This window comes from Corylus avellana, chromosome ca1 (assembly GCF_901000735.1).
Source record: "Corylus avellana chromosome ca1, CavTom2PMs-1.0".
Taxonomy (NCBI): Eukaryota; Viridiplantae; Streptophyta; class Magnoliopsida; order Fagales; family Betulaceae; genus Corylus; species Corylus avellana.
Genome location: NC_081541.1, coordinates 34303081 through 34320882, shown reverse-complemented (window position 1 = coordinate 34320882; position 17802 = coordinate 34303081). Strand labels below are relative to the sequence as shown.

At 36.3% G+C, this 17802-nt stretch overlaps 2 protein-coding genes across 7 annotated transcripts; both read right to left on the bottom strand.

The window, feature by feature from the left end:
• Positions 1–303: 303 nt before the first annotated feature.
• Positions 304–6745, bottom strand: LOC132166894 (phosphatidylinositol/phosphatidylcholine transfer protein SFH8-like). Of its 2 annotated transcripts, none has more exons than XM_059577750.1 (14): positions 6347–6745; positions 5003–5306; positions 4415–4514; positions 4071–4337; positions 3883–3960; positions 3655–3756; positions 3481–3530; positions 3279–3378; positions 3062–3160; positions 2840–2956; positions 2269–2401; positions 1469–1872; positions 648–722; positions 304–552 (listed from the first exon to the last, which is right to left on the bottom strand). In XM_059577750.1, exons 1-14 carry the CDS (start codon positions 6378–6380, stop codon positions 532–534), a joined length of 1884 nt encoding a protein of 627 aa, XP_059433733.1. In that variant the 5' UTR covers positions 6381–6745; the 3' UTR covers positions 304–531. The 2 variants fall into 2 exon arrangements, with proteins under 2 accessions (XP_059433733.1, XP_059433734.1); XM_059577751.1 differs by having other exon boundaries at positions 2840–2953.
• A 1953-nt stretch (positions 6746–8698) lies between these two features.
• Positions 8699–16474, bottom strand: LOC132166893 (uncharacterized). Of its 5 annotated transcripts, XM_059577749.1 has the most exons (16): positions 15698–15889; positions 14562–14730; positions 14067–14485; positions 13796–13979; positions 13338–13699; positions 13160–13244; positions 12918–13081; positions 12763–12832; positions 12342–12676; positions 11830–12238; positions 11616–11716; positions 11433–11476; positions 10627–10828; positions 10076–10220; positions 9679–9815; positions 8699–9191 (listed from the first exon to the last, which is right to left on the bottom strand). In XM_059577749.1, exons 2-16 carry the CDS (start codon positions 14605–14607, stop codon positions 9039–9041), a joined length of 2856 nt encoding a protein of 951 aa, XP_059433732.1. In that variant the 5' UTR covers positions 14608–14730; positions 15698–15889; the 3' UTR covers positions 8699–9038. The 5 variants fall into 5 exon arrangements, with proteins under 5 accessions (XP_059433732.1, XP_059433729.1, XP_059433728.1 ...); XM_059577746.1 differs by lacking the exon at positions 15698–15889 and adding an exon at positions 16191–16474 and having other exon boundaries at positions 12918–13244; XM_059577745.1 differs by having other exon boundaries at positions 12918–13244.
• Between the last annotated feature and the right edge of the window lie 1328 nt (positions 16475–17802).

Below are 17802 nucleotides of genomic sequence, written 5' to 3'. Positions count from 1 at the left end.
TTGTGACCCAAAAAGGAAAACGAAAAAAAAAATTACCCTTTGCTGAAAAAATAAAGGCCCCCTCATTCCTGGTTCCCATATTATCTATGCGCTTGGTAAATCCACTGTTTTCTGAATTAAAAAGTTTTTTTTTTTTTTTTGACATGCCCACGCAAGAGGGGCAGGAAGATTCAAACTAGTGACCTCCGCCTCATAAGGCGTGGTCCCCAGCCGATTAATTACTAGTTTTTCGAAATTACCCTTCTTAGCTTAAACATGTAAATAAATCATGAAAAAATAAAATATTTCTCTCAAGGCTCCAAAGATACAAACTCGCAGTAGTATCAAACTAGATTAACAGATAAGAAAACTCTTTGGTTACAAAGTCCCACTGTTTCCAAACATTACATGGGAGGCATTAGATTGTAAAAATCAAACTGCAGAGACGGTCTCAGAACATCCAAAGCTTCATCTTTTTACATCAAACTGCAGAGACAGTCTCAGCTGCAAGATCAAACAAATCTTCTGCAGTACCTTCATCAGCAAAACATCTTACCAGCAGAACTTCTTTTTCTGATTAAAAAAAAAAAAAAAATTTATCAGCCACAAATTCCATTGATCAAACAAAAGATTATACAACACACAAACATATGTATTTATCAACCTACCCGCAACTTGGCTTCCTCCTGACCGTCAATGTAAGCAAGCAATTCTTCTTGCCTCATTAAAGCTTCATGCAGAGCCTGATCAGAAGAAAGAACACAATCAATACATGCATCTTTTGAAAAATGCGGTCGACTAATAAATATGTAAAGAATGTGTATGCTGTTATCTTTAAATCAAATCCAACTGCATTGACACTGCAGGGATTCACAAAGAACAAAGAGGGGGGCAATGCATGCATAGTGAGACACAACACAACTGCAAGTCAAGAATCGAGATATTATGCAAATACATCAAATAGTATATGACAATAAGGAGAATACAATGAGAATTATATACAGCCAGTTGTCTTTTCTTACACAAAAGATAAGCACTGCATACAAATTTATCTGTTTTTTCTTTTTAGATATAAATTTTGACATAAAATAGAACTATTGGTTAACCATATTGTAGCATTAGAAGAAAAAAAAAAAAAACAAAAAAGGAAAAAAAAAAAAGAAGTTATACGTCACGCGTGACACAAAAAGAAATGAAATGAAATGGTGTGCAGTATTTCCACAAAAACTTGAAGTCAAGGCTGAAATCCACTCCGTCACTGGATGCTACCACTGTACATGGCAACCATCTATTGCATGTTGTGCTCACCTTTGAAATGTGAGTTTACCTGTAATGGACAGCTGCAATGTGCACTGGGCAGTCCAGTGACTGGAGAGTATCTCAACCCCTAACGACTACACGTTATTATCATTGACTGGTGAAAGGAATCGACAGTAATACTTCTAATGCTTTGTATAAAAACAATAAACTTTGGGATTGGCAATTTTACCTTTTTAGTCGCAATTAGCTCTGCCTCCAGGGCATCAACACGACAAACAGCAGCATTAAGCAATTCCTCTTTCTCATAAGGCATCTCAGATGGCTTTGATTGGAGTGTATCCACCTTCTCTTCAAGCTCACCCAGCCTCTTCAGCATAGAGGACATGAGAGCTGCCTGTGTGTAAGCTGGAGTTGGTGAAGGGGGGCGAAACTCCTCTTTGTCTGTTGCATCAATAGTGATTGCAGGAATATTTTGCTCATGATTAGATTGGTTTTGAGGAAGCTGCTTCATCACACGACCAGCCACTGAACGGAAGAGAGTGAAAAGGGTCATAAAGAAGGTCATAAGCGCCACCAAAACCCGAGCACGAATCCCTTCAGGCGTCTTTTGTGTTTGAGGTAGGGGAAGTGTCCCTGCATAGGGAAATTAAGCTTCTTATGCATATAATACTGAGTCCACAAAGGAAAAGGAAAAGATCAATCAGTGCTATCAAATCATAACCCAAACATATCATACCCCAGAAAAAAATGGATTCAAGTCAAAACATTCAAAGGGAGGGCTGGTACCCAATGTATGTATGCCACACTACAGAGCATGTTTTAGAATTTTGTTATACAAAAATGGCGCTATGGTTTATTAGAACAGCAGCATGAAAAGTATGAGATGCACTTGATATACTTATAAAGGCAACTTAAATCCAGGAAGATGGTTTATGTAATTGTTTTGTAACACGCTAGCTTCAATCTCATTGAGACTGCAGACAGGTAAATATGATAGACAAACAATAAACCTAGGCAAAACTTTCTAACCTTTGGAAGTACAAGGCCTCTGAAGGGATGCTTGCTTCTTCCAACTAGCATCAACTGCCTTGTCAACCATTGGAACATATTCATCATACCCGGAGAAACTACCAGCATAGCTTGTCTTTCCAACCACCTTAGCCTGCATATCCATGACAATGAATTAAGCAAATTCTACGAAACAAGCAAATTTCATTATTTTGGATAGCATAATAAAGTCCTCGATATTGCCTAGTACACTACAAACATAAGTTATCAATTCGCAACACTGAGTAAAGAAGCAAGGTTTGAAAGAAATAAAGCCAGAAACTAATAAGCTATATAACCATTTCCAAACTGACCAATCTGTGAATTTATTTATTTTTTGATAAGAAATTGACACCGAGGGGAAGAGGAGATTCGAACTAGTAACCTCCGCTTCATGTCTAATCCGTGAATTCAAAACCAGAATTTGATAGGGAAACTCTCCCAAAGTGCAAATGTCATTTTACTTCAAGCAAAATAAATATCATTGAGCTACCCTAAATCATCAACCAAAAACATTGATTCTGTTATCATTGTCATAGACTCAGAAACCTACTTCTTCACGAACAGGAGTCAATCGAAGGTTTGAATAACTCTTAATTGCTTTTGGGGATGTGATGTCTTCAGCTTCAGATCCTGATTCAGCAGTGGACGTATCGCTACTTCTTAACTGCTTCAAGAAGTGACAAAAGGCAAAAGTTTGACAATTCTTAGTGAGATCAGAAAGAAATTGAAATATGGATCTATCTATAAGAACTGGTGACTCAAAAAGTATTACCATTGGGTACTGTGGCTTCGCATAAGCAACAACCTTCCCCTCGCTGTTTAAAACTTTCACAACCTGCCTAGCACGCCTTGCATCACCATTAAGAACCATCTGCAGAAATGCGTGCAAACAACCAATTTTTTCTCAATTACAAAACATGAAGTACAAGTAAAAAGCCAATTTGGCAGCAGTGAAACCTAAATAGAAATCCAGAGGCTAAAAATATAACCTTTAGTATGTCAGGGTTTTTCCAGGGCCCTTTGTCAGACCGGAGGCAACCTTCCTGATCTGCACAGGTACAGCTACCACCCAGAAATTCTGGCAGCTCACTGCATAAAATGCGAAGATTTCCACAGGTTTCGAAACATATTAGTGCACTTATGAAAGGAAGATAAGAAAACATCACAACCAAAGTATCAAACCTAGAATACCTGGCATCGATTATCTCAAGCAATTTGTTCTGGTATTTGTTTCCAAGAACCTAGAATGAATCCAAATAAAAACAAAATTATATTGATAATCAACACAATATGGCAACTCAAAAAGCCTTACAATTTTGCCACATAATGCTTTGAAACCTATGGGAAGAGGGAAAAAAAACATACATGAATCTTGGAAGTTGTCTTGGGATCTAGAAAAGTCTTTACAGTGTTCCAAAGTAGCCTAAATCCAGGACCAGCATTGATGATAAACATCTGGCAAAGAGTCTGCATAATTAAGAAATACCATAATCCAAAACTGATATTAGAACTCAATTTTTGCTCAGATGATTAATACTAAATCAATAATGAAATAACAAAAATGTCATATCCAAAAAAAAGGAGACTGCATACCTCCGGATAATTGTCACCATCAATCTTCTGCAGCCGCATGATGAGTTCCCGTGCAGACTTTGTAAAGTTCTTGAAGCCCTGAATGATTAAATGTTAGAAAGAACATATAAAGAATAATTTAGATATTTCAATTTTAAAACAAAAACATGAACTCTGCAATCAGCACCAATTATCTACAGGCTACATACCACGCCTTGAACATCTAAGATTGTAGTACTTGAATCTATGTGCCTCTTTGCAGCAATGGTACAAGCTGGAAACTTTACTGCAAAGCTTTTCTCAAACTCTTGCACATGGTATTTTACATACCGATCCATTGTTGTAACTTGCATAAGTTTGTTAGGATCAACTTTTCCCAGTCTTTCAATGTAAATAGGTCTTCCCTCCTTGTCCACACCATGATGACCATGAGGATAGTGCTTCAAAACTTCATTTAACTCTTTGAACTCAAAATCCTGATGAAAACATCAGTATAGTAAATATGGTTAAAATATAAATACGAGGAATTCAAGCAAAAATCAACTCTAATTACCTCCATGATGGTGTCAGCACCAAATTCCTTCCTCCACTGAAGCATATCAGCCCACATATGCTTTGCTTTTTCAATATCGAACTTCCTTGCTTTCAAAAACCTGTGATTAATGTAATCCTTCAGAATGTTACTATTTGCATATTTTAAAACAAGAGAGAAGAAAATCATAAACATCATTGAGAAAAACATTGACAATGCCATCAACCAATATCAAAATAAAAGCATGGGGATATGCAGAAAGAGACATGCTAGAATGTAATATTGTCAAAGAATAATAACATAAAAATATTTCAAAGACAGCTGATTTGAACATCTCAAAATTTATAGGAGCAGAAAATCCAAGAAGAGGCACATTCAGGAGGTAAGTAAAAATCCATCAAAAAATATGCGAGTATACATATATACTTCTTCCATCCTAAATGATGCATATATTTGAACTGAGGTGGAAAAAAAGACCCTGATCAATCCTATGCATCTAATAAAAGAGAGAATCATTTCAAAAAGGCACTAAAAAAATCCAGAAGAATACATAAGCAAATGAAAAAAAAAAAGAAAAAAAAAAACTATAGAAGATGACAGATAGAGCACCTCAACATCATATGGTAATCATCATGTTTTTCTGGGAGCAATTCATCCAAGAGTAGCGCTTGTCGAAATGCATCAACGGCCTTAAGCTCCTCTACATCCCTAACATCCTCAATGGAAACAGAGCTGACCCGGCCATCACTTTTTCTTCGACTGCTCTTTTTCTTGAGAGAGTGTTTAAATTTGGTAGATGCACTGATTGCTTTCTTTTTCAGAGACCCAATTCTAGTCCTCCTTTCATCCTCAGAGTTCTCAAAATCAGATTTCCTTTCTTTTCTCTCATCACTACCAGAGAAACCTTCAAAGCCTGCCGCAAAGGAACATCAGAAAATGTTAATCTACAAATGACAAATATAAAACTTGAACATCTAAAGAATATGCAAGGAAGCTACATTCTCTGTCAGCAAAATTGGCTCATGTAAGTGTTGAATTTCCATACTTAAGAGCTAAATAGCTGAAACTTCTATAAACAATATCGACACTGATATGAAATGTTTGAAGCTTTCAAAATCGAAAGGGATCAACTTCATATAACAACGCATCATCTCACAGCCATTAAAGGCACACCACCCATCATACCATGACCATCTAATCACCTCAAACTCAAAAACAAACAAAAGTGAAATTAAACCATTCACATACGCACGGCCATAGTCATAAGCATGATTTTAGCTTTTAGGAATCTTTATTATAGGAAGTCTAAATAATCATCCATTCATTATATTATTCCACTCTGAATTTTAATTTACTCCTATGCAAGTAATTTCTGCGTCAAGATCCACTGCACTTCCTAGGATATTATACCAAATGGCTTGTTCAGTTTCTCTTCTATAAAAAAAAAATATATGGATGCCATATGGCCTACTTATCAATCAATGAAATAACATATTGTCTAAAGGCTTTTAGAGGTCTAATCTCCTCGAAATGATCAATTTATGGAGGGCTTGTACCTTCTAAGTGATCAATCTTTTCTCTGTTCTTCACTAATTTATTCAAATTTTGAAAGAACCTTAGGGCCCTATCACCATTAAACCAAATTCACTTACTATAAATCCCTGCTTAAACAATTTCTTTGATAAAATTGCATTTGATTCAAAAAAGATTCATAAAAGTTTCTAAAATTTCATACATTTCACGGTTCGGGACCCCAAACAAACAAAATAATTCTTTCACCTCCAAAGTCTTCTTTTTTCTCATTATCACTAACTCGCATTTAAAAAAAAAAAAAATTCAACTCATCTTTTCCCTCAGTTGTCTCAGCAACCAAACAAAGAAGCCAAAGCGAAACCCTAAAAACCCTAGCAAACCAAAAGATTAACAAAACTGATAAATAAGGAAGGCACTCACAAGGCCTGGCGAACCGGTCCAGCGGGCCCGACATTCTCACGCAAATCGACGCAAATAAAGCTCCGATTGATCAATCAAAGAAAAACCCGCATTCCGATCAGAAATCCCCGAGAAAGAGCAACCACGACCCGAAGCCGAGTCCGATCACCAACCGGAGACCACTGACAACAATGTAGCACTACACAGTATTCTCAGTAGAAGCAAGCAACTCTTCACGGATCACGAAAAATACCAGATCAGATCTGACGGTGATAAATGCGTGGCCAGTGATACTTAACCGATCTGAGGGCCGTAACGGGTCGCCGAGTTCGAGAGGAATTTATGTTTTTTAGGAAATTAAACCAAATAAATAAAACAGAATAAATAAATCGCCGAGTAACGACGGCGATGAGAGGAGAGAGTTGTTTGGGGCTAGCTATGGTATTAAGGGGCAAAAAAGGGTGGTGTGGGGCCCGGTGGGTTTAGAGCAGATGGATGTACGCGTGTCGAGAGGGGAGAGGTGAAGGTGCATTGACCGAGGAATGTGCCGGCGGTGGGTGTAAGTAAAGTATTTGTGTCGTATGGATTGGCGTTCTCGCTGTGATTGAACAATGATTTGGTCACTGCCGGTGAGGAGCGCTGTCAGCGTTGCTGCATTAAAATCGTCTGAATTTTATTTATTTATTTTTAAATTAAATCATTATAAGTAGGACAAAATTTTCCAAATGTATGTAATTTTCATTTATTTTATTAAAAATTATGTGAAAATTATACTGCTTTTTCTCATTTATTTTGGTATGTTTCAGTATTCAATATTCAATATTAGTTACTAGTTAATTCAATAAAATTTCAAAATATTATTATTTAATACCTGAAACGTCTCAATATTTTTATTTTTCTCTAATAATAATTTTTTTTTTTTTTTTTTGAATTGAGAGATAACCAACCTCATAATTGTTTTTAAAAAATCAAGCAACCTCATAATTAGGTTGTAAATGTTGACTCTTCTCCTTATAATTTAAGGGCAGAAACTATTTTGGAAAAAAAAAAAAAAAAAAACCTTCTCTTTTTGTAAAAAAGCATTCACGTGTCTTAATAGGTCAATCGGCTAGGACCATGCCTAATGAAATGGAGGTCACTAGTTCGAATCTTCCTCCCCTTTTGTGCGGATATATAAAAAAAAAACGAAATTTTTTTTTTAAAAAAAAAAAAGCATTCACATGATCATATGGATGTCAACATATTTCTTTGCTTGATTATTGGCAGAAAGAAGGCAAAAGCTGCAAAATTGGTGACCCACAGCCCTAATTTGACCCCTTTTTCTTTTCTTTTCTTTTTCTTTTTGTCTTTGTATTATATCTCTCTTTTACCTTTTCTTTTCCTACTTGGTTTATCTTTTGTTAATTTTTGACTCTCTTTACTCCAGACAAATTTGGATACTAAATGGTGATTTTTTATCCTTCAAAAAGGTTAATTTATTTCATAGAATTGTAGGCAAAACGTACAACCCAAAAAGTTTTCTAGCAGTATATTAATCTGGCATATGTTCTTAAAATATGTGATATTTACATGTATTTTAATAAATTTCTTTCAATTTAGTTTATTAAACTATCATCTATTATTAGAACATATGATTCTCACGTGCATTTTAGAATTGGATGCTCTAAGAACAATATCAGTTTGATAATTGAATTGGAGAAACCAATTTAGAGAAAACTTTATCCAAGCCAAATAGCGTGCCAACATTGTAACGATCTAAAATTTTTTGATAACCACGTCTATGCTTATTAAGTACAATCTCATTTAATAAAAAAATTATTATAAAACTTAGTATCCATGAGTACCTTTAGGACTAGGTCGGTGGGTGTTGCAAATATATAATATCCTAGGAACTGACAATGGGTACAAGGAGTTTTTGTCACTAAAGGATATGTCATTCTGCAAAGCATCTAAATCAACTTCTACTTGTTTGATTCTTTCTAAATGATTTACTTTAATAAAAGAATATATATATATATATATATATATATATATATATATATATATATATATATATAATGTTTGTATGCTGTTAAGATGACCAAAGTTTTTGCCACTTGTCAAACAACTGGAATCCTTCTTAGATATGTTTGACTTTTACAGGTTGTTAACAACAAAAGGGTCACAGTTGGTTTTCTTCGTTAAAATTCTCTTATTTTTTGCCTCTTATTCTACTTTATTATTTTTTTTTTCTGTCGATCCAATAATAATTTGGTAATGTCATGTCAGCATACCGAGATAGCCATGTCAGCATACCGAGATAGTGTTGTGGTATATAGCATTACTCATAATTTATTATCATGTTAACTATCAACATGAAATGAAAAAGACAACTTGCTCAATAAGAATCAGAAAATATATTGATTGGACATTCTTCCAACTTGTCCAAATTATTCTAAGAGAATTATATGCTTTCATTTCAAAAAACTACCACAAGGTCAACTCAAGAACAATCATCATCACTACATGCACCCAGCAGCGACAGGTTTAGTTAGTCCAACTAGTTGATCTTTCTTCCTAATGCTAGAATGCATAAACTACTAACAACCTAACCTACAACTTGCAAAAAGATGTTGAAGAGCCATCTAACTAAATGGAATGTACACTAATCATCTTGAAAAGCCTCTAAATATACCTTTTGTTTTGAATAAAACCAATAGATAGTCTTATATAACTAATAATCACTTTTATATTGACTCCAGTTAAAGACCTCATCATCACTTTCATCAGACTTCACAGGACTTTGAGCTCCTTCGGCGGCAACATCTGCATCCTTATCTTTAACGAGTACTGCTTCCTTATCCTGCTCAGGCTTTGCCATTTCTTCCTGAGCACACATCAATAAATGCCATTATAGTAAATTAGATTAGCAAGTAGCATCAAGAGATGCTCGTGAGGGGTCAGCTTGAATGGTCGACTCGTTTGGTTAATACCATGAGATCAGTTATTTGAGTCATCCCTTAACCGATACACGATTCTTGCGAAACGAGATTGTGTATCCGGAGTTTACCCGATAGGATGCGTTCCACGTCATTTAAAATAAAAAAAAAATGGTAAGCATAAAGAGAAGCATGGCAAAGAATGATGTCATTTTGCTATAAAAGCATTAGCCATAACTAGTTAACTCAAATGATAAGCATGATCATTTCACGCTTACATGGCCTTGAGACCAGGCTTCCAAAAGTTTCCTAGAGCAGTATTCATTAATCATATTTAAACTTCAGAATTTCTATACAGTGTGCCGTAGCACCTGATCTATCGCAAAGCACACCAGTAACTTAGCAGAAGATAATAGAAATCACCAAAAAGCTTACCTTAGCTTGAGTTTTCAATTCCACCACCTCCTCCTCCTCCTCGCCTGTTACACCAACTGTGTCATCTACATTAGAGTGTTCTTCTGCCTGAGAAGCTTGTTGCAGGCGCTCAATCACCAATTGAAAATGGGAATGATCTGCAAGAGAAAATTATATTCTCACAGCAAGTTAACAAGCATGCCAACCCATGATAATTATCTTAATGAAGCTTGAAACAGAAACCATAAAATGTCTCCTATTGAGTTTGAAATGGAAATGGTTAAGCAGAGTTTTCCCCATGAGAGATAATGAATCAATAAATTTCAATCATGCCAAGACTACTAAAATTATCATCTTAGTGAAATTTACTGAGAGAGAGAGAGAGAGAGAGATTAAACATTTAAATAAAGGAATTCACCTTGGGAGCGACTTGTCAGGGCTTCAGAAAGCCTTAATGGATATTGACGCTCTTCCTTCTTAAATTTCAACTTGACTTGATGACGCGTTCGACTGGGGAAAAGTTGCTGTATCATAGAAAAATCTGTCCCAAACTGCCGAACAACCTATATCACATTAAAAAAGGGATTGGTTGAATTGTTATATAACTAGCAACAGATGGGCAGAAATTTTCCACTTGTGTATGGAAAAATGAAAAAAGAGCAATTAAATTCCAAATTCCAAGTTAAAAGATGACAGCAGATGATAAAGGATATACTACTAACCAACTCAAGGGGAGTTGATAAAATTAGGTACACCTTACTGTCCCACCCCTTTGACTCTCTTTCACTTGATCTCAAGTTTTCAGCTTTTAAACCAACATTCTTTTGAACAAAAGTTTCGTCTTCAACAAAAATCATAGCATGGAAAGTGTTTACACCGCATACTAGAACTCAGTCACATCCTATGATCATAAATGATAGATGGTTATTAATGGAATCAAGAAATGAATAAGATGTTACAGCTTTATACCTCATAGAACAGTTCTGTGTCTTGTTTTGACCATCTTGTACTGGGAGTTTTGTCCATGAAAGACTGGTAATTAATGTGAGTTTCACTTGGTTGAGCCTCATTATTCAATTGATCATCATCATCATCAGAACCTCTGCCCTGTTCTGAAGCAAAGGTCTCCTCTCCATTATAAGATGATTCCTCATTAGTGGAATTGTAAGACCTGCACAGAAAAAGAATGGTCCCAGGAAAAATAAACTAATCAAGTGCATATAACTCCAGGAGTAACAAAACCTAAATGCTCACTAACAAGCAAGTCGACCTGCTTTTCAGGTTCTTTTTCCACAAGAACTATCATAATAGCAACAGCAGCATTTGTTTAAATAACAGGTTTATTTGAAGTTCTGGATTTCATCAAATACTACATATCATCTTTCACGCCAAACAACATTGTTTGATACAGTCACATGAATACATTAGAAGCTGGCCTAACACGCCAGGGCCCTACCTTCCCATCCCTAAAAGGCAATTTTACTGTGTGATAGTTGGAGCCTTGTGTGAACTTAAACTAAAAGGTTTGTAATCCAGTTTTCAATCTCCAAGAACCCAAGAAAGTTAAGATGGAATATAAATCAGATAGACCTTTAATTGGAGGAACGTCACAATCCCACATACGCACACAAAGAATCAACCAAAAAAAGAACTAGAAACTCAAATGCTCTGGAGATGCCCACGAATACAGACATTTTTTATCTGATACAGTAAACAGGTCGCCATTAAACCTACAGATTTAGCCATAAATAATTCCTATTTAAGAATTCAGGTACCTTAAATTGGTCAAGGGCGTTTTTGATCTTGCTGTCTCTTTGCTCTGCATGAGTGGACAGGAGGGAAAAGATCAAAGAAAATTAGAAATTTTGGATCTATCATAAACAGTAAAAATACCAAAGGAAATGCTACAAGTGAAAAAGAAAAGCATCATCACAAGAATTAGAGCACAGAAAATGTACTGCTGATCGCTCCCTATACTCTGCATGCAAAATGAGATCCTTGATAGGCAACCTTTGATGGTCAATTTCATCCCACGGGGTTTCAAGTAAAGCCTTGTCCACTACAAAAGAGAAACTAATTCAATACTTCTGTCAATAACACTACTTTCATGATCCAAATACATACATACAAAAGCTTGTCTTGTAATCTTAGGGACCCAGAAATTTCATTTACCATGTCCTCTATTTCGACGAGTTGAATGAGAAAATTTTTTTTTGGCAGGTTTCTTGGTCGACTGGTCTGCTGCTTCATTGGCCCTCTTACGCTTTCCTACAGATTTTCCATTTTCAGCCTCAGGTTTCTTTGACTTTCTTGGAGCTCTTTTCTTCTGGGATGTACTCTCCGCTCTATTTCCATCATCATAGTCTTCGTCTACATTAGAAGTACTGGGAGCTTCAGCGCAGAAGCCACCATTTTCATTATCCTCATCATCCACCTCATCAATAAGTTGGAAAGCTACTCGCTTCCTCAGCTGCCTTGACGATTTGCCACCATCATTCTCTTCAACAGCTGTAGCAGTTTTTTTGCGTTTCTGAAGAAGATTTGATGCTGTAGAAGTTTCTCCTATTCCACTTTCAGCAGCCTACAATAGAAACATGCAAAGACCAGATAAAAATGAGTGAGCAAAATATTTATAATCTGTCAATCAATAATGCATAGCAAACTGTTAAAAATTGAATTACCACCTCTGCAGGAATATCAGGAACATCCTTCCGATGCAGAATATCCCCCAAAAAGTGAGAATCTTCTGGAAGATTTCTCAATTCTTCATTCATTGGAATTTCAGATGTTGGATCCGAGGCAATAAAATCATCAAACCTGATGGAGTTATCCTGAAAAGGATAGTCAGCTGCAAAGGAAGGAACTGAGCCCTCATCCATGTATCCAGTTTCAGAAGGAATCAGCTGAGGAGCCTGCAGATGCATAATAGACTCAACTTCTGGGAGAGAGATGCCTGTACTAGGTTTCTCTTTTCTTGTATTTTTATTGGGCTTGGGTTGAAACTTGCCAGTACGCCGTCCTAAAAATAAAAGAGAACAAATAAACAATTTTAAAATGCAACATAGAGCAAGAACAAATAAAGCATGGAGCTGATTTTGCACATACCAGATGCAATATTGGCCTCAGAAATAAAATCTAGGGTTTCGATGCCAGAAAAGGCCCCAGCTTCCTGAAACTAACCACAACTTTGACTTAAAAAAAGAAAGAAAAAAAAAATTAAACACACACACAGTACTTATCATAAAGTTACAAATATTCACCTCTGCTTCCAACCTTCCATTGTCAATCTGAATATCACCATCCTTGTTAGAATCAGGAGCTTCCCTACAGCTTACTGTATCTTGGGTTGTACCAGGAGAAGGACAAGTATGAGGCTTTGCAGCATCACATGTCCTGAGTGCTAAAGAGTCAAAAGAACTACAAGCTGGAATACAAAAATTTTCCTCAGTATCCTTATTATTGGAAGCAAGAAGAGTCGGCATTTCTAAAGGAGAAAGAGAACCTGCCCCATCATCATTACTGTCTCTTGTGGTAGGCTCAGGAAGAATATCACCAAAGGGCTCCAATTCAAAAGCCATGGAATCCACCTAAAGCCAAAAGAGTTTCCCAATTGGTGGAACTTAGAATTTTTTTTGATAAGTAATAAGGAAAAACCAGATTTGGGAAAGCCAATTCTCTACCTCTGATGAGAATATTCCTATGCTAGAATGCCAACCACTGTTTTTGTCAGATGTTGCAACCTCTGCATGAGCATCTTTAGAGCCAGCATCCTCTCCAGTCACAAGCTTGTCAGAAATTGAACCTTCATGGTCTTTTGAAGGCCGGTTAGTAACCACAATCTCCAAGGTAGCTACAGACATACCATCCCCATTTGTCAATTTATTTTCTGCAACTGGCTGAGCATATTGTGCTGTGTCTAAGCCTGTGGAGATTAGTCTAACAGCCTTTTCCTCTGTAGCAATTGGAGCAGATGGGACTGATGTAGAAGTTTTGTTTCCAGAGTGGGATTTAGCCCTGGGTTTAAACTTGCCACCAGCCTTAGCTGCAGAAGAATTTAAGGCCAACCTCTCAAAATGCTTATACAGGAAGAAACTTTTTATATGCAACAAGTTAACCATGGTGTGCCAGTATGACTTACATTTTGCAAGAGGATCAAGAATATCATCATATAACAGATCCAAATCCAATCCCGAGGAATCCAGTCTATCATCTGCAACATCACCAGCATGAACAGATGGTGCTGCATCTGAGCCAGTGAAGTTAAGTGTAGGCTCAGGAAAGATGTCAGCAGAAGGGTCCACATCCAACCCCGTAAAGTCTGCCTAAAACCAATAGTTTTATGGTAATAGAGCTTAGATTTCAACTAGCAGCAATGAACAATATAATTGTAGAGAAACATAAATCTTTACCTCAGTCTCCGATTGCCTAAAGCTTAAGTGCCAATCATCATTGATGTCAGACACTGCAATCGCTGAAGGTAGAGCATCTATGGAGCCCACATCCTCCCTGGTCGCAACAGCTTGAGATGGAGGGTTCACTAATATGGATTGTGTGGTATCAGCTAAGTTTGGAACTCTTGAGAACAAATCCTCATTACTTTTTACAAATTCTTCTGCTGAGGTAACTAGAGATGAACCAACTGTATTATTCAATTTATTGTCTACAGTATCAGCAGGCTGAATGGTTTGAGTGGCATCCACATTGGTGATGGGCAGTACAACAGCCTTTTCCTTTGAATCTCTAATGATTGTTGAAGGAACTGAGGCAGATGTTCCTTTTCTAGGCCGTGGTTTAGCCTTGGGTTGAAATTTACCACCAGCCCGAGCTGCTAAAAAAGCCAATATTAAACCAACTCATTCACACACAAACTGAGAAGAAATATGACAAGTCAACGCATCACTTACTAGGGTTGATAGCAGGTTCATCAAGAAGATCATCAAAAAGGTCCATCTGAGAACCCTTTGAATTTGTCTAACACCAGCAGCAAAGTTTACACATAATAGTCTGAACCCTTCAGGTGTTCAGAACGCCTACCACTGGAACAGTGGTCCTTATGGTGTACCCTCAATAAACCTATGTAGATTGCAAACAATTAACACTAAAATTAAGTTCAATAGACAGTCGCAAAAGCCTTCTAAAAATCTCAAACTGAACAACATGGAGAATTGTTTTTTCCCATCCACTTTGAGGGGGGAAAAGGGCTACCCTACGAATTCTCAATCGGAATATCCAAGAGATAGGATTGAAATATTAACATTCAGACTGACTGATATTTAACCATGAAGCATAGCATAATGAAACTGTCATTGCAAATCTCCAACTAACATGATCAAAAATAATCTTTATAGAAGAACTTTATTCTTCCAAGGAAAATTCTGGTAAAAATAGCAAGATCACATATTTGTTTAAACATAACTGTAGTGGACATAAGTTTCAACACAAATTTTTAGATGTTCTTATAGACCAGAAAGCTACATTACATTCCCAATTCTCAAAAGTAAAATAGTCAAATATTTAAATCTCTTCCTTTGTGTCATAGTTTGATACATTAGTGAAACTAAAATCTTCACTCAACTGAGCCTGGAAAAAATATTTGGCTTGCTTAAAATCCAGTAGTAACCTCAAATGAGTGCTAACTCCTACATTTTATTTATCTTACCAGGCAGATTAATTATACTGTAAAGTTGAAATTTTGAATATTAAATGAAATACTTCATAGTTTAAACTTTACACCCAACGAACACATTTGCAGCTTAAACCCATCCCAAATGTTACACTTCACTTTGGCGCGAACCCGAATTCGTTGGGGAATTTTACCAAACAACTGGTGCCCTTGATTTCAATTGAGAGCTAAATGTTACATTGTGTCAAGCTTAATCTAATTCTCTGTCTTTCTTAAGCGTTTTCTTCTCTCTCGGCTAAGAAAATTGAAAGCTAATCACAATTCACCAAAAGCTTGAAGAAAGGAAGCATATGAACTTATATATATATATATAGTAGCGAGTAGAGAAAAGAAAACTAAAGAAAACCGTAGGATTACCTGCGTATCGTCGTGTACGACTAGGGTTTGGGCTCTGAACTTGAGCCCTGCGATTCAAGGGTTTGAGAGGGAGAGTGGGGTGAGAACGTGGCGTTTCTAATAAAATACTATTAGTGCGCGGAAGTTGAACGTTACAAGCCCCGTGGCCTAGTGGTGCTCTTGTACGTGACATAGCATGTGGTCTCACGTTCGATCCACGACTCCATCCCCCATTTAATTTATTCATTCATGGGAAATTCAGAGGAGGGAGATAAAAATTTAATTTATTCAGTCCGGTCCAGCTCTTTTACAGCACTCAATAGTAGATCGACACGTCAGCTTACAACACAAAAACGAATTAAAACTAAAACACCAGATAAATTTCTTTTGCATGTTCATTAGTTTTGCTTCCAAAGACAAAATCAGCTTGCAGAATGCAGATGAAAACCATTCAACGGGCAGAAAAGAGAGCGAAAGAGAGAGAAAATACTATATATATTTGCAACAAGCTCACCTTGCTGGAAGGAACAAATCGACGAAGATTTGCAACCCAAAATACGGTGGTGTTGGGCAGGGGCGGCAGCGAATAGGCATTGAGCAAGGGCGTGTCTTTACGATCTGGGCTGGGTTTTGTCCAAATTTTTTTGTGGTGTTTTGGCCGGTTGAGTCATGGCTGTTTGAGGGGTTTAGGTTGGTCGATTGTTCTGTTTTGGTTGTGGTGGATTTGCCCTATTTTGGGTTTCTGAGGGGTTCATTCACGGCCGTTGTTGATTTTCTGTTTGATTCTTGGTGGTAGCCGAATGGGTTGGTTTTTTTTTTTTTTTTATCAAAAGATGAAGAGTTCGGAGGGAGAGATAAAACCAATGCAGCTTTTCAGTTTATTTATTTATTTATTGTATAGAAATAGAGCTTTTAAAAGAGTTTTTTTCTTTTTTTTCTTTCGTAAAATCTTCATTTTTAAGTTTTTTTTTTTTTTGTCAAAAGTGCATTTCGGTAATTTTTAGGTTTTTTGACCTCTGCTTTTAATTTTTTTACCAAACGAGTATTTTTTTTTTTCAAACAGACTTTTTGAGTGTTAAAAGTACTTTTAAGCTCTTCAAACGCAACTTCAAACAAGCCCTAAGTAGCTTTAACATTTCTATCCAGTGTATTTGTTCCTATTTTATTCGGTTTTACTAGTTGACGTGTTTCCATTCTATTGGATGCTGCAAAACTCATGTTTTGCAGCTCGACCTGATAGAAGGTTTTCCCTTTATAAAATCCATGGATTTTTTTATTTTTTATTTTTTTGCATTCAATTTAAATATTTCACTTAAAACATATACATTAGTAGACGACTCAAACTACAAAATAAAAAGGGGTAACTTTACTTTAGACCCCTTAAATTATCACGCGATTTGAGAAGTCTTCCAAACTTCAAAACCTTTCAATTTAGACCATTGAACTTTCAATTGCAGCTAATTTGAACCCCCGTCAGATTTATCAGTTAACTTTCCTGATTTACCCCTAAAAAGACCAAAATATCCCTCATTTGTTTTTACTTTATTTTTATTTTATTTTTTAATTTGGAATTAAGAGTAAATTTTTGAAATTTTATAACAAAGTCAGGGGTATAAACGTCATTCTCTCATTTTTAACATTTTAAATATGACATAAAGATTCAAATTGATTGCAATTGAAAGTTCATGAGTTCAAATTAAAAGGTTTTGAAGTTTAGAAACTTATCAAATCGCTTGATAATTTTTATTTATTTTTATTTTTTTCTAATTTAAAAGGTGGGAATGGGCGACCAGTGTAGTTTCCCCCCTTGGGCGTTACCATCGGGGTTCCCACCCGCTGTGGAATGTCCGATTTGAGCTATAGCTACTGCCAGGAAAAGCGAGCCCGTCACCACAACTCCACAAAGGTATAAGCCAGTAGAGCCCTTTCAAAGTAGCTTGATAATTTAATGGTGTAAAGTAAAATTTTCCAAATAAAAACATTTAGAGTGACTGTAGGGTCATTCTAACTAGAGAAGTGACCCTGCCGCCACCCTTATCCTTCATTGAGGGTGGCCCACACATCTTTTTTCCACTTTAATTTTATTATAAATAATACATTTTTTTTGTTTAAAAAAAAAAAATCTC